Below are 26505 nucleotides of genomic sequence, written 5' to 3' on the forward strand. Positions count from 1 at the left end.
CCACCGCAAAGGGGAACCCGCGGCTCTGGGGCCGCCGCCTGCCCCGCTCCCCCCCGGGGCCCAGCCTGCTCCCGCCACCAGCACCATTCCAGTGGGACAAACAGGCCCGGGGCGGCCGCCGGACAGCTCGGGCAAGGGACGGAGAGCGGGGGCTGCCCTCGGGGGTCCAGGCGCCATGTGCGACCGGCGGCTGCCCCTCCGCCTGCCCGCCCCGCCGCTCCGCTCCTCCTCGGCCGGGGGGCTGGGGCGGGGCGGGGGCCGCCAGCGAGCGGGGCCGGGGCCGGGGCCGGGGCCGGGGCTGGCCGGGCGGGGGTGGAGGGGAGCGGCGCCTCGGCCGGGGGGGGTGCGGAGCCTCCGTGGAGGGCGGAAACGGGGTGGGGGGGATTTGCGTCAGTGAGGGAGCGGGGAGCGGGCGAGGGCGGGCGGGACGGACGGAGGACAGACGGACGGAGGGAGCCCGCCGAGAGGCACCGGCCCTCCCGCTCGGCCGCCGCCGCTGCCCGTCGCCCCATGGAGCTGTGCCCGGGGCACGCCGCGCCCTCGGGCTGGGCGCTGCCGCTCCTCCTCGCCCTGGGCGCCGGTCTCAGCCACGCCACGCCGCACCTGCGGTACACCCGACCGGGCTCCCGCAGCAAGTGAGTACCGCCCGCCCCGGAGGGCGCTGCGGGAGCCGCTGCCGGCGGCGGGGCAAGCCGGGGCGGGCTGGGCAGCCGGGGGCGCTGGGGCGGCGTGTGGGCTCCCTCGTGCCGCCACCCGTCCCTGACGGCCGTTGTCTTCCCCCCCAGGAACTGGTGCGCCTACATAGTGAACAGGAACGTGAGCTGCTCGGTGCTGGACGGGACGGAGAGCTACGTCCAGGCCCAGTACAAGTGCGCCTGGAACCAGTTCCCCTGCCAGCCCACCCCGGTGTAAGTAGCCGAGGAGGCGACCTCGGGAAGGAGAGCGCTTGGCCACCCACCGCCAAGCCCCAGCGGGGAAGCGATCGCAGCCGCTGCGCTCGGGCCGCTCCGGCACCCCAACGAGCGCAGGGCTGGGGCGGGGGGGACTCGCACCGCCTTCTGCGCCGCAGCACGCCCCGAACAAAGCACGCTCTTGGTGCAGACGTTAAGGCTGCCGGAGCTAATTGGAGCCAGATTGAGTGCGTTGCCGGTCCGTACAGCCAGTCCGCTGCGCACAGCTGGAAGGGGAGCTGGGCCGGCACACCTCGTCACCCCGCGGCGGGGGGCTTGCCGGGGGGCAGCGAGCGCCCAGGCCGCCCTCCAGGGCGGTGGGAATGCCAGCACCTGCTAGGAGCACACCTACGCACCCTGCTCCGGGTTTGCCAGGATACGGCGGCGATTAAAATCAGTTTTGTAGTTGCTCTGTCTTGCTGAATTGGTGCGTAACGGCAAGGGAGAGCCAGGAACATGAGCCAGTACATTTACAATGTGTGTCCTTGTCAGTTGTCCAGCAAGAAGAGCGGCCAGGGCAGAGATTTTTACAGGAGGTAATACAAAGTTACTTGTTCGGTTTTAGGCTTCATGTTGTTGAGTGTGACCACTGGGTCGTCTGTAGAGTGACCAGGTGTGCTGTAGCAAGGCCGTGTGAGCCTGCAGGTACAGCAGGAATCGGGGAACAGCTGTATCTCACTTACGTTCTGGCTAATCTCAAGTAAATCCCCTTTCCTCAGTTTCCCACTCGAAGAGCAGTAATACACACTTCTGTTTGAAAGCTGTAGGTGATAAGCACTCCAGCATGCCCAGAAGTCAGTGGAAGGACGCCCACGGATTTTCATGGGATTGGTATCAGAGTTGGGCTGAGATGATGGTGAGGATTCTTTTGCAACAAAGAATAACGAGTTTTTATTTTGACATGAAACAGTGAGGATGAGACTGATACTGATAGATCCTGGGTGCTACCGAGATAAGACTGTGGACGTTGATGCTGCTGCTGCCCCGGGGCCTGCAACAATAGGTGTTGGGCGTTTGGCATTCAAGTACACCGTTTTCTGTTTATTTGGGTCGTTATTTTTGTTGAAAAACCAGCTTTTCTCTACTGGAATATATAAACACTGGGATTTGAGGGAAATAACAAAGGCAGCAGACAGCTGAGTAACATTGTCTTGTGTAATTTCCCTTGTTTCTCTTCTGAGTGTCGAACTGGCCATTTTGGACTTCTGGCTGAGCTTATGGGCTGTGTAATGGGGTGTGCCCTCTGTCATGCCAAGTCTCAGTAGTGGAGCTACAGAGGAGTGAGCTGAAACTGAGCTCTTTGAACACATAAATCACCAAGCATTAAGATAAGGAATTTCAGGGGTGGTAAATTGGGATTTTCTTGGACTGTTTGCTAGTAGATAATGAAGAAAGTGCAAAGGCATTGCTTGTAGCTCAGGAAATTCCTGAACCAAGGACTGCTTGAACAGGTGAGATCTTTGGCAGGAGTTAGAAGGGGAAGCCCAGCTTGAGCATGGGGCTGGACTGGACGACCTCGAGAAGTCCCATCTCTTCCAGATTACTCTCTCTAGTTCTGTGAAACGGCATAGTCTGTCCTTGTGCTTCTAAACATCTGGAGTTTGCTGCTGTCAGAGAGAAAATATGGGGCTAATCAGACATTTGGTCTCGCCCGCTGTGGCCAATCTCATGGGGTTTTTTTGTTCTTTTGAGAATGGAATTAGATATTTACAAGCCTTTGTTTCCTCAATTTGGCTTTCTTCAGTGAGCATCACTGTTATGTTCTTCATAAGGGTAATGGCAACTGCAAAATAATTCCTTATTCTTAACATAAAATATTTTAAGTACCTTTCACAGCACCAGCTGATTTAACACTGAAAGCAGCTGGAATATTAAAGTCTTTTTATTTTATTGTTTTCAAAGCTCTCTGTTTGGAGGCTGTGACTCTTATTTTTCTGTCTGTTGCTCATATACACATTCTCTCAGTGGCATAGTAAGAAAGGAACTAAGCCAGAGCGTTGGAAATACACTTTCCAAATCCTGCAAACCCATAACTTCATTCCTGTGAAAGGTATTGTTTAATTCAGTAGGAGTAGTGGTCTGAATAACAAAAATGTGTTTATATACGTTTGTTAGCTAATGTTGACAAAAATAGCACAGGAAGGAGCTATAAAAGCAACAAAGAAATGGCTGTGAGGACTTTTCTGAAATTATTCTCTTTTTTCCTTTATGCACTTACGTAGAGAAGTTAAAAATGAACTAAATAGCAGATATTCATTGGAATAAACTACAGTCCCTGTGTAGTCTTCTTTTGATACCCATGGTTCATCTAAAAGCTCGTTCTGCTGCAGACAGTGAGGGCAGTGAGATCCAAATCAAATGAAGAGTTTGTTAACTGTGTCATAGATGTATGGGGTTTATTAGTACTTAAGTACTATTAAGGCTTTTTTTAATCAGTCAGTGGATTTACTGTTGATTTAAATTAGGTTAAGATGAGGTTTAAAGAGCCCTTATAGTGTTTATGTAGGCTAGGTTATGCATAACAATTTCTTATATTAAAAGGCTCACTGCATTTTATTTGGGAGTGTTTCACTGGTTTAAACACAGTGTGCTCCTGAATTCCCTGTGTTCTTCACATACAAGACAGTGTATTGCAGATATGGATTGCAGTCAGCACTGATTTTATTTTTTTAATTTTTTTTTTTAGAAATAGAAAGCTCTGGTGATTATGCCTAAAAATTATATGCATACATGAACCCTTTTTATCTACCCTTTAGGCCCATTAAAATATAATTTGTCTGAAAGAGCCTACTGTTGGAATGACTGCACTTCCAGGAGTGTTAACTGTATTTTCAGTTTGGCTACAGGGTTTTTTTTCCTGAAATGTTAAGTTGAAATTTGGGAAATTACTACACTTCACTGTTTAACTGTTCTATAGGTATTTGGGCTCGATAGTGCATTTCCTCACTTCACCGTTAGTGGATGCTTGGCTGATTAAGGTGTCAAGGATAAATGTGAGTTGAAGTGTGGCTGCTTAAGAGATAGGAAAAGAGGGAGTAGGAAGAAAAATCAGAAGGGCCCTTTGAAGTATGTTCTCTTTGAAGTATGGAGACTTCTGACTGATTTTTCTTAAAACTGTGACTAGCAAAGGAGGGTGGAACTTTTGTTATTTGTGGGTCACTGGACTGGAAGATACTTATAGAAAAGTATTAGTGTTTTTACCCACTAAAAAGAACTTGTATGTTTTGAAATTTAATATTACTTCATAAATAACTCACCCCTCCCCACTTACTGTGTTGTGAATTTCCTTTCCTAGCTTTCTTATGAATGGTTTAGTAACTTAATTAGCAATTTGTAACTAATAGCATTGTCTGATTCTAAAAGAAAAATATGTTGCCCTTCTGGCTAGATCATACACACTTTAGGGTTGTGACTTCTCTTTGACATCCTCTGGTCAATGTTGTGGCTTCATGGTAGGATGTTACACCAGTTGTTTGTTTGCCTCTTGTGCTGTAGAGTATGTTGGATCACCTGGCTGTACCAGAGGTGCTCCAATTTATGACCCACTATTTTTAGGCAAAGTTGCTTTCACTAATAAGATTTTAATATTAAAGTTTGAAGTGAACTGAAGCAGAGGAACGTTTTCTGGGTTTCCATCTTTGCTACAGAACTGCAAATGGGACTTACGCATACGAGGTAGTAAATCAAATAGAAAATAAATCAGATTGGGAAGAACCTCTGAAGGTCATGTAATCCCCGCATAGCACACAGCAAACAGCAGCCCCAGCTTCAAAGTTAGATCAGTTTGCTCAGGGACTTGAAGAAAGGATGTTTTATCAGATCTCCTTTTTCAAGTATCAGCCCCCATTAATTCTGCTCATGTGAATAAATATATTTGTGTGCTCAACTGTGTAATGAGTCAGGTCACCTGTCCATAGCTTGTGGGGACTAGTTTCATAATTTAATATGAGCTTCTCATCTTAACACTAATGAGAAATGTATAATAAGCAAACTCATTATTTCACTAGGTTGCGCATACTTAGGAAATGGACAAGTAAATGATGAATGAATGAATAGCTAAATTAGCAAGCCTTTCCAAATATCTCATTGAGCAACATTTTCCAACTTCTTGTCATTTAATACTTTCAAATGAACGTAAATAAGCCCACTGCCAAATTAATGACAGCTTTATTCATTGCCAACAGGAAGATTTGAGGCAAAAGACTGAAATAACTATTTAGAGACTGGTACTGCTAGTTTTCTGCAGTCATAACTGTCAGGCTAGATGACTATATGTATGAGTAACACACCATTTTCAATAAGCAGTATCCGGTGTTTATTAATAAAATAATATTGAGTAAAAGTGGAAATTGTAGTAGCGAAAACTAGCAAATCAGACTCCCAGTTCAAGTTAAATGGCCTTATTGATTCACCATTTTCTGGCAACCCCAGAACAACCTGAGTGGAGCATGTCAGCCCCAGTCTAGGAACATGTAGGAAATCCACATGTAGTTTTCAACCCTTCAACAGTCCCAATGTATTTTTCGGTGAGACAGTTCAGTTGCTAGAAATTAAGCATACAGACCAGTGCCAGGCTGCTCAGCACCAGGCAGGATCAAACCTAAGATTTACAAGTTAGTACAGATCAGAGCCTGTTTGCCATTGCCTTCTAGCAATGCAGATCTCATAAGAAAAACTTTCAGGATGCACAAGAACTTGAAGAAAAAGCAAGGGCTGTTAATGTTTCCCCTCTAAATATCTAGAAAGGTCTTTTGGATTATTTTTTTTTTCCCTACTTAGTGTATTTTGTATGAAGCAGAATTTCTTTGTACAGGCTCCAGCTAGCTGACTGCATAGGGAGGTTAGCCTAAGGGGTTGTGCATTGAAAACAGTAAGGAAACTTAAAAAACTTCAGAACGTGCTTCAGTTTCCTGGAGTGCTTGTTTGAAAATCTTTGAGCCCCTGCTGGGTGTGGTAAACTTTCCTGGCTGTCTCCCTTAACTTGAAATTGTGCATCTCTGCCTCCACGCACTGAACGCAACAGAGTCTGACTTCTCTGTGAACCGGACAGGGAATTTTCATTTCACACATCGTTCAAGCTTGTTGCAGTAATTCAAAAAAATCTTGAACGAACTTCTCCTTAGTTCACATTAATGTAAATAATTAGAGGTTTTATACTTTTCTGGTGTGAGAATGTGTGACCTGGAGGTCTGGAGCCTCTTCTGTTAAACATCAAACTGTTGCCAAAACAACAAATGTTAATTTTGGGGAGCTGCTTACCAGTTTAAGGCCTATTTTGTCATAGGTCACCCAAATAACAAAGGAACATTTTGCACTGTTAGACATTTTTACACATTGCAGATTATTACTCCCATCTGACTTCCTTTTTGCATTCACATCTCATCTTTCCTCTCCCCTTTGGTTCATTTTTGACCTAGTGTCTTGAAAAGCATCAGCTCTCAAAACAATGCTGCATTTTGTTCTGAAAGTTGGGGTCCTTAGCTGATCCCACAGGTTAGCTCTTTGATTCGTGAAAGTACTGGTTATATCTATTTTGTCTGTGTATGTTTTCAAATAATCTGTCAGCAGTAGCTTTTTCTTGGAGTGATCCTGGAAATAAGCTTATTTCACAGGCAGAGAAGCAGAAGAGATACTACTGGAGCTCAGTTTTTCAGGCAGCAGTATCCATAGCAGCGCTCTGCATCCTCATTTGACATTTCCACCGGTGTAAGGTGAGAAACTTGGTCCCTGCTGCTGGAAGAGGTATGTGAGCATGTTAACACATAACCCATGGCAAAGTTGCTCCTGTTCCATCCCTGTTAGACTACATCACACTGCTGATCCACATGTAAATTTTTTTTTACATCCTTTTGAAAGGACTGTATTTTCAGGGTTCTCTTATCCCATTTTATTTTAGCAGTTTTTATAATAAAAATAAGTATTTAGGGGTTTAGTAGCGTACTGTTGGTCTTTCAGCATGTGGTTGACTGGCATAGGTTTATCTTGTGGCAAAATGGAAGGAAGCAACCATGTAAGATAATGCAAGATTGTAAATCCTAAGAATGAAGCTCTGCTTTGAGCCTTGCCACAGACTGTGGTTGTAAGTTACTTAAATGCATTTTATGTCTTGGTTTCTCTGCTCACAAGAAGAGGATGCCTACCTAGCTTTCAGGAGTGGTGATTCATGAACATCAAGAGTATTACAATTTTCAACCCGAAACTTACTTTTTGAGCATTTTCTACTGGTTTTCAGTGGTCTGCTTTTTAAAAGTAAAGTCCTTGGCAGCTGAGAGAGTTAAACAGATGTTTTCATAATATATATTAGGGCCTGATTATTATGTTATACATAGACCTAACCATGGCCTTTTGGGAACTTCAAATGGCATGGCTGTGCCTGTGCCAGGCATTGGGCTTGTGGGTAAAAACGGCATTTTTTTCTGAAGAAAAAGTAATTCCCCAGACCCCAGCACCTGGAAACACATGCACTGACCTTTTTTTATATAAACTTTGGAAAGCAAAAATGACAACTGAAGGAAGAACAGCAGTGGAAAGATGAGACTTTTGTAAGTCCATCTATAAGAAGCAGCTTAGTGTCTATAATGCCAGATCAAAATAAAAAACTATTTTGGGGTTCACTAAGATTCTTTTAAAATTATTTTTTCTGCAACATATAATTGGGATTTCTTACGGACTTCATGGCTTGCTTTCACTGAACACCTAGGCTTCTGTAAGCTAATTTATTCCTGTCAAAACATCTTTTCACTGCTTACCCTAAATGCCTTAAGGATAAACTTATAGTAAAGACATATTTTTCTCAAATTAAGCTCATCTGTGGGCAGGAACACAAGCTAGCTACCAATGCTGCTGTGTAGTAGCAAAGTTATTAAAGAACAAAACACAGAGATGGGATTCCACTTGCGTTAACTTTAGTTGTCTACCATACAGAGGAGTGCATGTGAGCTTAGGCACCTGAAGTAGTGGTGATTCAAATGCAAGTTAGTGGTGTCCATCATGCTCTTTAGGTAATCAGATGTAAATAATGACTTTAGGATGAGAAGCAGCCTTGTTTCAACTCTACTGGCTGTGTTGACTATGTTTCTGTTGGCCATAATGGAAATACAGAAAACTAGTGCCTGTCCATACCTACACAGCAGGCACCTGAAATTCATGTGTGCTGAAACTCACTGTTACAATCACTAAAAGTCTCCGTGATTTCACTGGGACTAGGATTTCTGCCACCATGTGTAGGGGTTGTAATTAGGCTTGCACTCTTGGGAAACAGAAAACTTGGAATCAACTAGTTCAAGTTCAGTAACTGTGTAGTATAAATGGTCAACTTTGCTGTATTTTCAGCGGAAGCCTTTGCAGCATACAGAATAAAAAATGCTTGGTCAAAATATGATTGCATTTAAATGTATCTTCTAAGTAGTATTTTTTGGGGAGTGTCTATGTGCTACTTCAGCATTCCCATTGCAATATGTTGGAGATTTGGATGACTGGGACATGTAAGAGCAGACTATATAATTTACAAAGAATGGATCTACATTCAATAAAAGCCTTAAATAGTGAAGATTCATTATCTTCTATTCAGTAAGACTGTGATTTGCAGCCTGCTGAAGTTATGGGACCTATTCCAATGACTACAGAATTTTGGACCAACCTTGAAGTTTTGTGCTTAGAATAAACATTTTATACACTGCTTATGTAGAAACATATGCTGATTCTGCAGTCCCTTCCTCACAGTGAGGATGTGGTAGCACTTATCTCCTTGCATTTCCCAAAAGGTGGAATGTTAGTGTCTAGTTACAGAACTGAGCCATATGTTTTCCCACCAATTTTGTCCAAATGTTTCTAATTTGTTTTATCACTATTAGGTGACATTCGAAATATCAGTGCTAACTGCTTCCTTCTGTGGTTTAGCACCATGAGAAAATTACAGCTTGGTCCCTAGTCAGAATGTCTAGCATTTGCAGCAAACATGTATTTTTAATTAAGCATTTTCCTAAGAAAATGCTTTTCTCTCAAGAGGAATATTTGAATGCTATTGCCACACTTTACAGCTTTATTTCAGCTTTGAAAAACTTAGATATTAAAAGCAGTGTTTGTATCAGTGTTCTGAATGTTTTCTCATTTGATCAGCATGTTGAATTCATGGTGAAGGTAGTAGGTGTTGGTAATTGTAAGCCTGTTGTGCAAAGACTCCTAAAAAACAGCTGTTCTTATTTTCTCTGTTGCAAGGAAAGATCAGAGACTGTTGAAGTCACCCTTTATTCATGCTTTCTAAAAGAATGATTTCATTTGTAGTGTTTAGCTTAGTTCACCAAAAGGATACGATCGTGATCTTGGGCTGGAAATCCAGAAGAGGATGGGTTGACTAGGTACAGTAAATGCTGGTGTATCGTATGTAACTTTTAACCACATAAGATTATGTTTTTTTTTAATATCTTTGAGGCACTTGTAAAAATAATTGTGTTTATTAACACTTACTTGAATAGCAGAAATCTAAGTCAGCTGGAGGAAGATCTAATGTTTTACTATTTTTTAATTACATTCTGGCATATACAGGCATTAAAGTGGAGCCTCATTTCTTTTAAGAGACTTTATGAACCCTTTTGATCAAAATGCCTCACTAGGTAACTGTGCAAATATTCACTCCTGCAAAATACAAGGTGTGAAACTGGCATGTTATGGTCTAACCATGAAACTCTAGCCATCTGTATAGAGAAGCACCACTTTGTATGTTGGCTACACTGAGTGCATTTTGTGTGCTTTGAATGTTACATGTTTGCAGTGACTATGAGTGAGCAATTGGATTCAGAATGTTTCAAATGTAAATAAAGATGTGTCTGATTTGTATATTCTAGTAGCCCCCAGTCCTGTGTCATTAGAATACATAGAATCACAATTTTTTCTCAGGACGTGGTCCCTAGCAGAAAGTTGCAGTTTGTTTTGTTAGAATTGTAACCAAGATCATAATTGTGTTCAGTGCTGTTAGACTGCTATATCCTGGCAAAATCCTGGAAGTCTCCATCTCCTCTACTGAAATCCACTGAGTGAGCAAAGTTCTGGCTTTAAAAAATGTCGAACCACTGAGAATCTCTCTCGGGCTGGATAATGAGAGGTGACTCTCATTAATCAGCGCATCTGAATGGTGCTGGCACAGTGACACCATTCCTTGCATGGGCGACTTCCACAACTGTGTATGAATCTTGTCATCGGTAGAGAAGCTGTAGCAATGAAACTGTGATTTTTAAGAAACTTTTATGTGACTGGATTCAAATTAGAAAGGTGTTGGTGTAAGTTCCTGTTTCCCAGCCTTATGTGACTAGCCTTGCTGAAGCAAATGGGACTAGCTGTATGATTAATTCAGCTGGACTGGTAGTATAAAGGAGCAATAGTTCTTGGCAAGTAGATCCCAATTTAATTTCTGACCCACCGGTGAGTATAGCTGTCTTGTTACCATAGTTCCAGATGTAAAATATGGAAGCAGTTCTACATCCAGATTTTGAAGCATTTTGGTTCTAGCTTATTTTTGCTCTAGGGGAATTGTGGTTTAGGATTCAGGTTAATCTGTATTTGATGTGCCATAGCTGAAATCAAAACAGATCCAATTTGTGTATTTGCTTGAGCTCTTAGACTTGCAAGAATTTGTAAGGAATAGGCTGCTGTAACACTCTAGATACACAGTGTTTATATAAAATACATATATATATATATATGGTTTATAATTTAGAATGGGAGGATTCTTCTGCATTTCAAATAATTTTTTATTAAATCATATTAAAACATTTAATGCCTATTAAGATCATAAAACTATGAAGTAAAAAAAAAGTGAGCGTTGAACTTGCTTATCTTTTAAGATGGAGTTTTGAAAAGTTTCATCATTTGCCCATATAAAAAGTACTAAGCTTGATTTCTTTTGATTTATTTATATTCTTCTTGTGTATTTGGTTGTGTCTTACAACTTGTCTGAATGTTGAAGTCATCTGAAGGTGTCTACGTTGCTGGAATGTAGAGGAAGTATACAAAGAAAAACTTGTGGAAAATATGATAGGAAAGGCAGAAAGTCCTCATTCTATAATTTGAGCAAAGTAGTGCACAATTTGCATAAAAGTAGTTCTTATTCCTTTTATAAGATTTGTTTCAGCTATATTCTTAAAACTTTGTTGGGAGAAAATAGAGAAGTTTAATGGTGTTTGAAGATAATCAAAATACTGTAATTTTCAGGAGGGAGTTTGGCCCTGAAAGTATAGAAAGGAACACACACAAAGTTTGGAGCAGCTAAATGTTTATAGAAATCAGAGAAAAGTATGTACTATCATTTCCGGCATGTGAAAATTGATCTGGAAGTTCAAAGTTTGCATTTCAGTAATGTGGTGGTTGTGAGAGAAGTTGTAATGACTCTCAAAACCACTTCAAAACACTAAAGCATCTAGCTAATCCTGTTGCTTCTCTGACTCTGGCAGCTAGTTGGAAGAAAAGGAATCAAACCCAAATTACCTATGTGAGATGTGGTTTAATACTTTAGATAAGGGAGAAGGAAAAGGAAGTTCCTGGGTGGCCAGGATGTTGTCCTTCCCAATGCAGTTCATACTTCCTCTACACTGCACTGTTCTATTTAATTTTTAAAGCACTTGACTGTGGGGATGTCTGTACTTTAAATTTGTAAACAGGATTCAACAGATGTTTCAGTGAAAACTATAACAAAAAGATGAGCTGGGGTGCAGTCTACAGCTGTTTCATATATGGTGTTGCAAAGGTAAAAAAAGGATTGGAAACCCACTCGTGAGTTTGCGTGCTCCAAGTCAGAATCTGAAAAGCTGACAGCCACAGCAAACCACTGGGGTTACAGGCAGCTGATAAGAGTTACAGCCTAGCCTGCCCCTGCCTTCCTATGAAGATTCACAGGAGAAGGGAATACAGAGGCTTATTAGAATGAACTACTCTTTGACCCCAAAATAGTTCGAAAAAATATGACATTATTGCTAGTCATAGTAACTTTTTCCCCTTAAATGAGAAGTAGTAGGTAAGGTAATAATGCAAAAGAACACAGTATTTCCCGACTGCAAAAATTAGAATATATTGTGGCAGAATTGGGAAGGACATGGTTGGAAAAGAAACAAATTTGTAGTTAGTAGTTAACATTTTAAACCCTCGTCCCCTAGTTTGCTAAGCAGCTTGCCAAAGAGAGACAGCAAATGGCTATCAGATGTGGGATGTTATATTAAAATTATGTCTCTGAAGATGAAAGATGCTGAATAAAAAAATACAGAATTATTCAGCAATTATTTGCACACATGTCAAGAGAAGCTTTGAAGAGTAACAGTTAAACTCTTACTCTGTGACTTTCAATAGACTTTCAGAGTCACTGTAAGGTTTAACTCCATTATTGGTAGGTGATTACTGGTTATTTTTAAACAGTAAGGAATTTTGCATATTAATACAAGGCAATACAATTTTGTGTATTAATGAAATGTAACTGATTTTTGTGTGATTACATTGCTGTTTCTGGTGCCCATTCTGTACTGTATTCTTTCTGCCCCAAAATATACTCCCTATGAGCCCAGCCAGGCTATCAGTGAAATCTGCTGCAGAGCTCCTGTTGAGTACTTTGCCGCTGTCCTGTATTGATTCTGCTGGTTTTACTCTTTTAGGGACACCTCAGCTGTAAAGTGAGCCTGTTGTTCATTAATGGTTGCAAACTGGAGTTCTAATTTGAAATAATTTTAAGAAAAAAGTTCTGGAAAGACCATAGGGAGGTTAATAGTATGATACTAGTTTTATTCAGAGTGAATAATGTGAGAAATTGGAGTAACTTTTTTGTTTCCATGTGTTCCAAGTATACTAATTTATAGAGCTCAGGTGGCAAATCCCTGTTTTACTTACTTTCCTCATCTCTCAACCTGAAATGAGCTGTACCTTACATGGATTTAGTTTTTATGAAATAGCGCAGCCCTGCTTGTGATCTGGTGGGACACCAGAGTGTCTGACTGCAGTTGAGAACCCACGGTACATGTACTGAAGGAAAGTATGGAAGAAGTCTGTGGTTAAAGAAAGTTGCACAACCGGAATCAGTTTGCCATTTATTAACTTTTGAGTGATTGATCGGGGAAACTTAAGGTTGTATGTACATAATGTGTGCATAGGTTTGTCTGCAAGACCCTCTTCAACTTAACTAGTGAAGTAGGAGAGTTGATTCCTTTATTGGTTGTAGCGTTTCATCTGACTCCTTCTTTCATGTCCTTATCTGACTCATGCTTTCAGCATGTTGTCCTTCCCTGGAATATCCCTCCTAGCTTTTATTGCTCTGTGCATACAGATTCTGAGGAATGGTTTAAGTAGACTGCGGAAAGACAAGTGGAACAAAGCAGACAGAAACATTTTTTGAAGTCCAGAATAGTTGCGGCCAGAGTAGCCCTGTGGGTGGGTTTGCAATGAGAAGCAGTTAGAGGAAAAAGGGTAATACACTGTGGTCACTGTTAACTTTCACCAGTGTCTGATGAGTTGAACCTTCACTTCCCACAACATGTATCCCTCTGCTCACACATGAAAGCCCCTATCCTATGGCCATATTTGCTCTCCCTGACATGAATGTGGTGAGTGTAGATAATTTTAAAACCCAGAAGCATTTTTTCATTTGATGTTTGAAGGAGAAAATTAGTCATAGATGAAAGTAATTGATTTTCATTTAAAACAACCCATTTTAATTTTAGCTTTAGTCTAAATAACAGATTAGATTATGGATTGTTTAAAATGCTTTCTGTTTTGGCAGATACCGGATGAGTTTCAGACCTCGATACACAGTTGCATATAAGACAGTAACAGAGCTGGAATGGAGATGTTGTCCTGGGTACAAAGGGGAAGACTGCAGAGAAGGCCCAGCAGAAAACCCAAACACTGCTCGTCGTCCCACACCGCCAGTGAAAGCTGTTGTGAAGAAAGGCTTGGGTAACTTTTTGTTTGAATTTTGGTATGCATGATCACATCTGGTTTCTTGTTTCATCTTTTAAGTATAAAAGCCGTTATGGTTTCTATTAAGCTCAACTACTGGCAGGTACAAAAACCATATGGAAGATACTGTGTGGTGGGAAAATAATAGCTAGTCAGTAACAGTCCTGGTATAGAGAATTTTCTGAACAATAATGGAAGGGTGGCTGTAGAACACTGGCTGTAAACATTAACTAGCTACTCATGGTTCAGGAAAATATTTGTGTTAAGATTGGGGTTTTTGTACGAATTCAGGATTTTTTTTGTCATTTCTTCAATGTTCAGGAAAAAAAGATGTATTTGAGAAGAACTATTATTAAGACAAAAAAGGAACAGGTACTAATTTTAATGTTATATCATGCTCCTTGGTGGTTTCACAGTGTTTTGTTTGTTCAAGGGCTTGTGCAGATTTTTCAGATTCATGTTCTTGATCACCTGCCTCAGTACTAAGGAGCAGGGGAATGACAAGCCTCAATTTCTGAAAAAATACCTTAATGAATGAGTGAATTATGTTTGTTTGTGTAAGATGCGATCTTCTGAAAGAGTAAGAAGGAATGCTGTTACTGCAGTATTATACCTTTCCTGCATTAACAAAAAATGATAAACAGATGTTCCCTTCTGAAGGACTTTTTCCAACCTCATTGGAGATTAGTGTCACGAATAGTGCTTAGTCAGATTTCCATTTGTGTTTTTTGTATAGTGGAATGGATTGGTCCTGAACACATGGTTTCAAACCAGTCTTACAGATCATATACCTCCTCTAAAAATAAGCTTTTAAAATAATTTGTTAGCCCACCTAAAATATTATTTCCAAAAGACGATAATAAAACAGTGATATCTCTAAGTCACATGCGCACTACTTACGTCTAGAGATTTTCTTTCTGCTCTTACCCTGAAAGAACTGTAATTCAGTGCAAAAATAGACCAGTGTGTATGTAAAAGCTATATTCTGTGTGTGCATACTTTTTTATTATTAAAGGAATTGTCCCCCTGCCAGTCTTGAAGACTGTATCTCTGACTTCCTACTTTCTTTGTAATGTCTTTAAGCTGAAATCCAGTTTAAAACTAAGAAAAATTCCAACTGCATGTCCTTCGGACCCTACCTCAGTGTTCCTCTCCACTGTATATCTAGCATGCATAGCTTGGAACCAGTGCTAAAGTTCTTTTGTCTGAAGACTTAATGGTTAACACCACTTGTCATTGGAAAGTTATTCTAATGCTAACAATTGTGTATCTCTTCTCTGTCATATTTAAAGAAGTATATTTCCTTTGCTTCTTAACTCATTTGCTTTTTTTATGACCGCAATAGTACACCTTCACTGTGCAAAGGTCTTTGGATTGTGCTTTGCATAAAAGGTATCACGCAAAATCTGAATTACGATTATACACGATGTATTTATGGAGTGTACACCTCTGTGCGTAATGGCAAAGATGTATGCTAGCATGCAAATGAATATGGTCATGTGGATCCACACATTAAAGTGGTGTTAAATGTTTCTTAAACAATTGGTAGTCTAGCTGCAGGTTTTATTAATATTAGGTTATTATTTGGGATCACACTCAGTATCTTGACTTACTACTGCTTTGTTAAATGATTCTGTGGTTCTGCAATCCCAGAAAACAGGACTAGAGGAATCTTAAAGGGTCTCATTACCCATCCATAAGGTAGGATCAGCTATGTCTGTCCAGCCTCCAGTGGTAGAAATGCTGCTGCCTATGTGGACAATGTCTTATGGCATTTCACTTTCTGTACAGCTATCCCACCTTACCTGCACTTGCTCCAGTTGAAGCCCATTCTTCTTGGCCTGTCCCATCAGTAGCAGATGTGGGAAACAGTTTGTTCCCTACCAGTCTGCAGATATCTTCCAGAATATCACTCTTCATTCTCCTCTCCTCTAGCCTAAATAACAAACTACTTTGACTTTTTTTTCTACAGTTTATACTTCCGTGACATCTGATGTTTCTTTTTTTTCTTCTGCATGTTCTGCCATTGTTACACATTTTGCTTGAAACTGCACATCCAGTATTGCACATGCCTCTGCAAATGAGGTGCTGCCGATGACAAACATATTGGAAGGATGGTTTCAGATTTATTACGTGATTTGTACTAGGTAAAAAGTAGATTGCGGCTAAAAGTCTTTTACTTGATTTTGGCTGTGTAAAGTTTATGCTTTTATACGCATTTTTATTTCCTACTTACATATGTGTCAAATAATTATTTTTGAAGCAAGTGTGATAACTGAAATATCTTGCAGAACCCCATCCAGTATATGCATTTGGACCCCAGTGCAGCAAAATACTGGAGCACAAACCCACTTCAGGCACATAAATTACTGCCTCTTAAGTTTTCAATGGGAATTCAGAGCAGCACCTCCCAAATTATTGCTACAGGAGATGCAGTGGCTCTAAGGTGATTGTGTTGTGGTGTGTATGGATCTATAATGGTCTGTGATATACGATACAGCTTAGATATATTGCTGAACAAGAAGGGGGGTTCTGCTTTCTAATTTATTGATTTATTGCCATTGTATCTTGGCAGGAATTTGTCAAAGTGCTAAAACTTTTAGTTTGGAGTGTTTTGATAATATTTTAATAACAAATTAGAAAATAAGTATAGAAAAGGGAACAAGCATTATGCAATTTAAATCGTTATTTGGCTTTAAAGAAAAGTGAAGTTAGCCTCAGCTGATTAAAACAGATACCACTGGGAGTATTTACATCCAGACTCTGTCTGTTATTTCCATTAAACAGATGCAGAACCAACAGAAGTACCAGAACCTCCACCATATGAGAAGAAAATGCAGTTTCTTGAGGATGAATTGTTTAGACTTACACGATCAGTGCTTGAACTTCAGTCCTCTGTGGCAGGTGTGAATGAAAACCTGAAGCTGACTGTCCAAGAAGACGCTAGTAAGATGTTGGTCACTTGGCTGAACAACCTTTATGACCGCCCAGAGCCTGATCACGCAGTTGGTGGTGAAACAGACACTATTCATCTGCCTGGGCTCCTCAGCAATAAAGATCAAAAAGACCCTTTTATTGATTTTGAAATGGAAGACATAAAGTCTGAGCTAGCTGAGGTCAAAGAAGCCTTGAAGATGAGGAATGACAAGCTGGAGGAACTGAATGGAAAAGTAAAAGGCTATGAAGGACAATTAAAACAACTACAGGAGGCAGCACAAGGACCTACAGTAACAATGCCCAGTGACAATATTTATCAGGAGTATATAGACTCAAAATTTGAGTCCCTTAGACAGGAAATACTGGAAGGATTTGAAAAGAAAATGGCAGATCTGAAGAACTCCTGTGAATATAAACTACAGGATATCCAGCAGCAGTGTGATGACAATGAAAATAACTGTTTAGGAATAATTGATGTTATAAGAGGAAAAGAGAATGACCTGAGGAAAGAAATAAATACTCTCCGAACTCAGATTCCATCAAACAAATCCAGTTGTTGCAAAGAGGGCGAGAGAAATGACTTTGACCAACAGATAAAAGATTTAGATAAGAAGATTGACAGAATTGTGGAAGCACACAGGATCTTGAATGTCCGAATAGATAACGAAATCAGTCGATTGTCAACTCCAGATCTAGAAGACATGTTTGGTGAGAGGTTGGAGGAGCTAGATGCGAGGATGAATGTTACAGAACGAAATGCTGAAGAACATTGCTTTTATGTTGAGGAAACTCTCCGTGGTGCTATAGCTGCTGAGGTAGACGAATTGAGAGACTTGTTTGACCAAAAGCTGCGGGCACTAGAAGATAGGCTAGGCGGCACTATTTTAGAGATCGCCAATACCACAGACCCAGATGGAATGTATATTAATCCTGGGCCCATCTTGCCCAGTGACGCAGGGTTTGCAAGTGAGCAATTTACAGCAGAGGTGAATTTCCTGAAGAACAAAGTACTGTCGCTTGAACACCTCTGTGGGCAGAAATGTCAGTCTGCAGTACAAGGTACAGAGGACCTTCAGAAAGAACTAGAAAACTGTAACAACAGATACAATCACTTGCTTTTGAAAACAGAGAATAATTCTGTTCTCCTGCAGTCTCTAAATAGTTCTCTTAATGAGAAACTCAACTTAATTAAGGGTAACCAACGTGACATCCAGAAAATGCAGAGAGATGTACGTGTATTCCGGTATAGTCTAAATATCATGGATAAAGATATGAAAAATCTTCAAGATGGCTTGAGTAGCTGCAAGGAGCAGCTTCTGGGTGTCAATTCTACCTGTAGAAAAACACAACGAGGTGTCTTCCGAAAAATCGATCAAATGCAGAGGACATTTGCAAATCAAACTGCTCATTCTAGTGATAGTTGCTGTGTTGAAGTGAAAGAGAGACTAGAACAATTGAATGATCATATCCTGGATGATCTTAGCAAGTGCAAGGAAAAGACTCAGGGTATCCAGGAGGGTGTTTCAGATGTTGAGAGCAGAGTCTCACGTGTTGAAAAAGTTTGCGGCAAGCTGGACTCCATTTCAGGTAGCCTGCAAAAGATAAAAGAAGGCCTGAATAAGCATGTGAGCAGCTTATGGAATTGCATCCACGAAATTAATGGAACTGTGTCATCTCATTCCACTGATATTTCTGGCCTCAAGAATTCTGTCCAGCAGTTTTATAGTCAGGTCTCCAGAATCACCGCAGACATTGAAGGCATGCTGAAATCTCAGCCTGACACAAGTAAGGGGTTTTTTTGCTTTTTTTAATACTTTTTTGTTTGTTTTTCAACTGGTTTTCTTTTCTGAATCATTTATAAAGGAACTAAACAAGAAAGGAAAATATTAGTACTAAACAAGGAAGGAAAATATTAGTATTAAGCGATTTCTACTTTGTTTCTACAGTGACTTTAATTTTGGCTCTTTGCTTTAGAATTCTTAGAGGACTTTGAGTGCTTTTAAAAGTATTCTCAAAAGGAAAAAAAAAAAAAGAAAAAGTCATCTTTCATGCTTTCATGTTTACTTTCAGCCAGAATAAAGAGAGTGGGAAAACTAATATTTTTGGATAGTGAGTTTAAAGTAATAATTATCTGTGGGTATTATTCCAGTTGATTTGGTTTGATTTTTTAATTATTTTTTTTTTGGTTTGTTGTGTGAGATTATTCTTGATTCCTCAGGGGAAATTGACAAGTAAGTGGAGAAAACCGAAGTCAAAGGAATTCAAATTTACGATAAGGAAGATTCCCTGTAGGTCTTTTTCTCAGCATAAGTTAATGATTATAATTCAGCACCAACTCTTTGATTTAGGACTTTTGCAAACAAGCTCTGGCACATCTTGGTGTGGCAATATAAGACTTCTGCTTCATAGCTCTCCCAGAAGTTTTCATTCCCACAATGTAGTTGGCAATAGGTGCACACCCCAGCTGGCAGGGTTTTCACACCTCAGCCACTTCTGTTAGTAGTCCAACGTGTTAGCTCAAATCTGCCTCCACAGATGGTTTAAAGTTTGCAATAGAGTGGCTGAGAAGCAGAGGCATGTTCCCTTTGGCTCGAAGTGCTGTGAGATGGTAATAACCTCAATACGTTGGTGAACCTTGCCGTGAAGGTTAGAGACCTTGCCAAATACCACTCTGTTCCCTCTGCAGTTCTTGCCCCAGATTTCAGCAACAGGTTGTTTTTCTGAGTCAGAGTTTACAGAGGGAAGCCAAGTTCCTGTTTCTGTTAGCATGGTACAAAAACCTAGGAATTGCAGGCTGTTTTGAAACTGCACTCTTCAGTTGGTTGGTGCTTCTGGTTTTAATTCTGTGCACGTATGAGATAAATAAGAGGCTGATTTCTGTAACTGGCCTTAAATCAGAAGAGGTGCTGAGGGAAGAGCCTGTGGGCTGTTGCAGCTGATGGTGGTTGGGGGAAATTTCATGCAGGACCGAGTGCTCTTGCTTGAATGGACAAGTTGTGCTTCATGAAGGGTTTGAAAGTAATTTCTTTAGGGAAGAATATCCTTTGCACTCTGAGGCAGAGACATGAAAGCCTGTGATAAATGTTTTTCTTCTGAGTGTTTAACTATTTAAAACCAAATGTACTGCAGTACTTGACACAAAAATCCTACTGAGGTGAGAAGCTCCTGTGTGAAATAAAAAAAAAACCCAACCCCACATTTCTCTTCCTTTAAGGGAAGGAGTGAAGGAGAATGGAAGGGGTTGGTAATTCTCAGATAATTCCTTTGGTGAAATCTTGACTTAAATTCAGAAAGGTTAGGACCTTTGCCCCTAGATCTTGCAGAAGCAGACCCGGTGCCCTTTAAAATGCAGTATGATATATCTGTGTAATCCTGTTTCTCATCCATCTTGTCCAAAACAAATTTGCACTAGGGACCGACATTGGAGGAAGGTCCAAGAGCAATCTTTCTTTTGCTATTTAAAGCAGGTGTTCAAGCAGCCTCATGAGTTTCGTTTATCAGCCTCTATTACAATATTGCAAAGCAGTAAAAAGCCTCAACATGCCTTGGTTTCCATAAAACAATGCTGTCTCAGGGCAGAGCTCTCCATCCACCATTGCGTGTTAAGTGCCTATGGAGGGACACTGCTGCTGGACCTAGGGTGCAGGCACTCTGAAAGATCGGTGAAGCACGCACTTCAGTCCCAAATGTTTCCAATTACAATAACACTGTATAGCACAGCAGTCCAAGTAAGTTCTGATGCCTGCAGTTGCAGAAAGGTTTTGGCAAAAGAGCCTTTTTTGGAAGTAGTTTAGGAACCCTGTTAGATGAGTTGGGGTATGGCTTTAACTATTTTTGTATCCGTGATCTGCAGCATTGTCTCTGATAGCAGTGTTATTTGAATGTCAGTCAGTCCTGGCCATAGATCGGTGTGGAATTTCTTATGCACTGTTTGTCAGCATATCGTAGCATTCAAATGATGTCATTTGACTTCAAAAGGGCTAAAAAAGAAACAAGTTGTTACTAATAACAGTTGAGGCCAGTAAGGCAAGGATATGTTGCAAGACATACAATATAAAATCTTACCAAGCAGTGTAAACCCAGTGCACTGCAAACCTGAGCAAAGTCAGATGGCCCTGATCTTAGGAATATGGCTGTGTTTTCTTCCAAATTTTTTATTAAGGAGTTTCAGTGCCTCAGTCCAAACTTAACAAGACAGGTTAGTCAATGAGCGTACAGCAGATACAGACTCAGAGGCCAGAAATTTATTTAATTTGTTATAATTTCTGGTGAAGGTAGTGCAGTGCTCTGCTATAAACAAGGTGGTGGTGGTGGCAGGTGGTGGTCTGCTCTAAGTGTGTAGGGGACCGTACACGATGTGGTCACCAAGGTAGTGTAATCCAGCAGCAACTGGTCCACATTAAATGGTGACTGCCCCCAGCTTCAGGTCTAGTAGAGTAAGTTGTTATTGCACTCTGTGCCTCTCTGTGGGTACGTTTGCTCTTCAAATGGCACGAAGCTCAAAGCCGTGTTAAAGTTATTGGTCTCTTTTAACTTATTGCCTATTCATACAGATTCATGAAGTTTTCCAGGAATCAGAAGTGCAGTCTTGCAGCCAAATACCGTGCTGGGAGTGCAGTTTGCTTTGGTTACAGTTATTTGACCTGAACTGCAATTCCTCTGGTAATCGTCTCTGTAGCAGAATTTTGAAAGCAGCAGCAAAATACTGTCTGCTGAAGTTATGGTCTTAAGAAACCCAGTGTATGCTCTGCATTACAGAATCGATAAAGGGCAACATAAAATCTTAGTGTTGTAGTGCAAATACTCATACAGTAGTCGATTCCTCCAGGCTCCCTGTGAGCTTGTGCAAAATGGTACTTTGTAACTTAATTGTCAGATGCCTTTGATATCTATAAGAAAATTCAAGATCTTTTTAGCTTCTTGTGAGTGCAGTCACAGATTCCTTTACTCTCTAGGGTTTTTTTACACACTTTGTTTCTGTGTGTTTTGGGGGCTGAGGAGAGCATGGTTGGGCCAGAACAGTACTAGAAGCTGACACACCCTGAAGATCCACCCATCTCATCCATCCAGGTCACTGCTCATCTTCCTTCCCAGCAAATCATTCCTCGTTCAGTGAGGTAAATTGCAGATTAAAGCTGCCTGGCTGAACAAACTGAATAAAATAAAATATTTTTCAAGAGGGGAAGGGGGAAAAAAAGCATTCTTGTTTTCAACTGAGGAGGAAGGAAACCTTTCTGTTTCAGTTGCAGATGGGCATGCGAGAGCAGAAGCTGTTGTGTGACATGGTAACTGAGTTGTCACTTACACCAGTGATGACAACTGGAGCAGTAAGAATGGTGCTGCTGCGGACAGTGTTACCGTTCTTAGCTGTGTAATGATCTCGGCGTTGCTTTTTGCCTTCCCAGATAGATGGGAAGATGATGGGGAAGATTTTTGTTTTGCCCACTGCTCAGCAAAGCTTAAGCAGGTCCAGCCACATTCACCACAGCCTTCGTTAGGGGTTTATTTTCTCATTGCCTTGTGAACTGAAAACATGTTCTGGAATTCAATGTCAGGATGGGGTGGCTGCAGTGTTATCATCTTTTAACTAGTGATTTATTAGTACTTTGTCTTGCTACAATGCATCTCAGTAGAAGAGGCCAGAAAGGTTGGCAAAGATATGGCAGACCAGACCCCTCTCAACCTGCACATGTCTGATGACTGGCACTTTAAGTTGAGCTTTAGGCAGGTAATTTTGGATTGAACTTTATGGAGATGTAGTTGGGTATTTCTGAATATTGCAGTATTCATGTTGCACACAAAGAAGTTGTTTGCACGGGACACGAGCTGTTGATTGTTGTTTAAAGGTTTAGAAAAGCAAACAGAGAAATTTATTCCTTTTCTCTGTGTCAGCCCAAGTAATTGTCTTAATAAAGCTCAGCTTAACTGACTAGGGAAAGAACAAGTATGTGCATCCCCAGGTAATGTATCTTGCCCATTTCTATTTTGAACGAAGTTAGTCTGATGATCTTAGTTGAAGGTCCAAATCGATGCCACTGTGGACAGAAGATATCTTGCTAAGTTAACAGCTCTGTTAAACAATTCACTTTGATACTTTAAGCCTTTTTAAAAAAATTCTATATGATTTTTTAATCCTGGGATTTTTATGTAGATTACTTTAATCTATATAAAGTGAACATTTCACTCCTTAGTCCTCTCCCTTGTGGACAGAGTTACCGAGTGAGCTTCGGTCTAGATTTGTGGTGTGTTGCTTGTGTAAGTTTCAGTTCTTGTGACAGTTAAAGTCAGCCAGCAACACTCAGTAAGATTTTTTTTTCTAGGAGTTTTATCTAGCAAATGAATGCAGGTGGTGTGAGACTGTGACTTCAGGCAGCCTCTCAGCACCCTGGGAGGCTTGCGTAGACTCTTTATGAGACTGAAAACAAGAAATGAGATTCACAAGGGTAAAGTGCAGGTGTCAAGTAGTTGTGAAACAGCATGTGGGTTGCCAGCAACACTGTCTGGACCCCAGCCATGCATCACGGACAGTACCTGGTTGTAAGCTCTCACCCAAAGGTACAGTGTAAGGCCCTCCTGGGGATCCCAAGCCATGCAGCAGAGCTAGAGGAAGCCTCACACTACGTTTGCTTCTAGACACAGCCATTTGGTTTAGCCCTAGCCACTGATGAATTTACCCAAGCTGATTTTGGACTGTAATAAAGTGCTTCATTCTGACCACTGAGACCTCAGAGCGGTGTTCTCCATGGTGGACCGTGGCAGGCATCTCTGGTGTGATGGGTTGCATCAGATAAATTTGCAAGGGGATGTTTGTCCATTTCCCCAGAAACTCACTCCATCCCTGCACCTAAAGCCATGCTTTAGTCTCGAAATGCAATCAAAATAACCAATGCTAAATTTTAATATAGAATGAAATTCTAATTATTCTGTGTAAAAGCTGTCATTCCATCTGCTGAAGTGTACACATTTGTAAATTCCTGTTCTTCATGTAGATGTAACTGAGCTTCATTCTTGGGAGACACTGCCTCCTGAAGTGTTGTCTAGGACTTCATTTTTATGAAAAAGCTGTAATTCCTATAAAGGGCTTGGAACTGGAGCCGATGATACACAAATGTAACCATGTCAGCATTGTTCAGCCCTGATGTCCTATGTGTTGGCTGCCCTACTGGAAAAGTCTTTTAATGGTACCTCTTCTCTTCAAACAGTAAAGAATTTTCTGGTAGATTATATCCTAGGGATCTGCCTTCCTTGTCAGAAAATATTAGTAATGGGAGTGTTTGGAATTTTAAGTTCATTGCTTTTCAAAGTTTGGAAAAAAGAATCTGTAAGTCAGTGTTCGTTAGGTTCTTTGCTACGGATACTTTATGTTAGTGCTAAAGGGTCAGCCTTGTGCTATGCATTGTGTAAGTACAGAGTCAAAAGTAGGAGTGGTGGGCAGGAGGGGTTCAGAAGAACTGATGTGAAGGTAGAGAGAGAAAGCACACAATGAAGATGAAGGAACTGGTGGGAATAGGTGTGATACACAGCCCACTTGGAGCAGAAAATTAAAGCTGGACTAGTGGGTGAATGTTGGTGGGTTATTTGACTGCTGCTTGTTCTGTCTCCAGGCTGTCTTCATTCCTTGCCCTGTGTCAGAGGCTGGGAAAGAGGAGAGTCTGTAGTACTGCAAGAGCAGAACAGCATTTTGCCAGTGCAGTCTTGGGTATGAGGGAAAAGATGGCCTTAAATTAAGTCCTGTTTTATTTTGAAGTATTTTTCTTACAAAATTATGCAATTTTATATACTATTTTAGGCAAATAATTCTGTATCTTTCCTCTTCTTCCATCATTTCCAAGGGCGATCAGAAGTACCACGGCAACCGTTGCCACCAAGACCACCCCTGCAGCTCCAACCTGGCATACCCCTGCTGCCATCAAGGCCAAGGATACAACCACCACGACAGAGGACCCCCCTCCAGCCACCGCAGCCCAGACTTCCTCCACGCCCAGCACTGCCAGGGTCAGGAGTTTTACCGTTTCTGCCTGGAACAACCGGGATCATCTTGGAGACTGGAGAGGCAGGGCCTCCTGGCACTGTTTTAATGTCAGGAAGAGGGCGGCTTGGAAGTGTGGATGGTCAGGCGGGTCAGAGTACCATGCCCATTGCTGAAGGGTATGCTGGAGCACCAGGTGAGACAACCAAACTAATAGTGAATCATTCCCATCTAGGTGCAGCGGGCATGCCAGGTCTTGCTAAAGGGGTGACGCTGAGGTCTGTTGAGCTTTACCAGCCACTTTTCAGCCTTTCATGGATGCCCATTGTAGCTGTTGCTGTTGGGAATGGGCTTACAGCAGAGGTGATTAGTGAGTGGGCCTTCAGGCTCCAGCTGGCTACAGAAGTAGGAGAAACACATTCGGGGCCAGTTTTGTTGCTTTTGCCAAGGCTGCATAAAGCATGAAGTCAACAGGGCTCATGTAAAATCCTTGGTAACTACAGCAGCCTTTGCCACTAGGGAAACTACTTTTTTTTTTTTCTTCCCATAGAGCTTGCGGTGGATTTAGTACGTTGTAATAAGAATCTGGTTTTCTTTGCCATGATCACCCCAGTTTAATGATAATCGATCATTTCATAGAAGATGCTATTGGTAGCTGTTTTGGTAGGTTGCTGTTAGGTAACAAAGGATGCTTTTTAGAAGGCTGCAGTGATGTTTTGTCATAATGTATTCCATTATGTACTGTGTCACACATACTACTTTTCTTTTGTAGGATATCCAAAGTTATCTCCTCCTACCATGGACTCACAAGGTAAGGCAGTTGTTTCCTATAAATTGTTTACACAGGTACTTAATGTTTATTTCAGTCCATAGAAAGTCACGGTTGAGGGAAGAAAGTGTTGATTTTTAGTATTTAAGTTTAGCGTTGAGGAGTATCTGACAGATTTTTGCTATACCTAAACATTAAAAAAATTTGCATCCTTCAAAAATATGGGGGTTTTGAGGTTTTGAAAAAGAATTCATTTTGGGTCGTTGTTCCTTACTTCAGTGGGTTTTTTTAAATGCAAAGAGTTTCTGTTTCCTAGCAGATGTCAGTACTGACCTTTTTTATGTTTCTTTTAAATGAGAAAAAATATATATATTTTTGATTATTTTAATATTTCTTTAATAAGATATGAGTAAGGCCAAGACTAAGATCTTGAAGCAGTGTTAGTATCTGAGCTAGTGCATGACTTGGTCCTCCTTGTGGGAGAGTTTCTGGCTTTGTTAGAATCATGAGGTCTTCTGTTCCTGACTTCAGTGAACGCCGGAGTGCTGCCACTGACAGCCACAGTTTAAAAAGATTCAAGATGAAGTTTTCTTTGTTTGGTGGTTGGTTTTTTTTTACTTTTAATAATTGTTAATATCACAGTTCATTTGTGGATTTGTATGATAAACAGGTATAAATCTCTTGTGGGACATAGTAGTTGGCCTGGATACATACATGGATTGGGTGCTGCCTGCGCTACGACCTCATACTTAAAATACTATCAAACCCTGGGGAACGGTGTCGTGGATCAAAGTGAATATTCCCACACCCTCTTCAAAAAGAATGATTTCATCTAAATTTGTTTGAGGAGAGATGAGAAATAGATGAAAATAAAGCGTCAGAGCTTTATGGCATCCAAAATCCTACCCTTGGGACTTAGTTTGATGGTCCTAACAAAATCACAGATACAT

The 26505-nt window shown here is 41.1% G+C and overlaps 1 protein-coding gene across 2 annotated transcripts in view; it reads left to right on the forward strand.

The window, feature by feature from the left end:
• The first annotated feature begins 432 nt into the window (after positions 1-432).
• The window catches only part of EMILIN2 (elastin microfibril interfacer 2), a 37563-nt gene continuing 11490 nt past the window's right edge, over positions 433-26505 (forward strand). The window contains exons 1-6 of one of the 2 annotated variants that reach the window (XM_037381423.1): positions 433-635; positions 786-908; positions 13702-13877; positions 16668-18602; positions 24650-24982; positions 25559-25597. In XM_037381423.1, the coding sequence (XP_037237320.1) occupies positions 511-635; positions 786-908; positions 13702-13877; positions 16668-18602; positions 24650-24982; positions 25559-25597 (2731 nt within the window). In that variant the 5' untranslated portion in view covers positions 433-510. Of the gene's footprint in view, positions 636-785; positions 909-13701; positions 13900-16667; positions 18603-24649; positions 24983-25558; positions 25598-26505 lie in introns of those variants that run through there. The other variant, XM_037381424.1, reaches the window with a different exon arrangement.

This window comes from Falco rusticolus, chromosome 3, assembly GCF_015220075.1.
Source record: "Falco rusticolus isolate bFalRus1 chromosome 3, bFalRus1.pri, whole genome shotgun sequence".
In the NCBI taxonomy this organism is placed as follows: domain Eukaryota; kingdom Metazoa; phylum Chordata; class Aves; order Falconiformes; family Falconidae; genus Falco; species Falco rusticolus.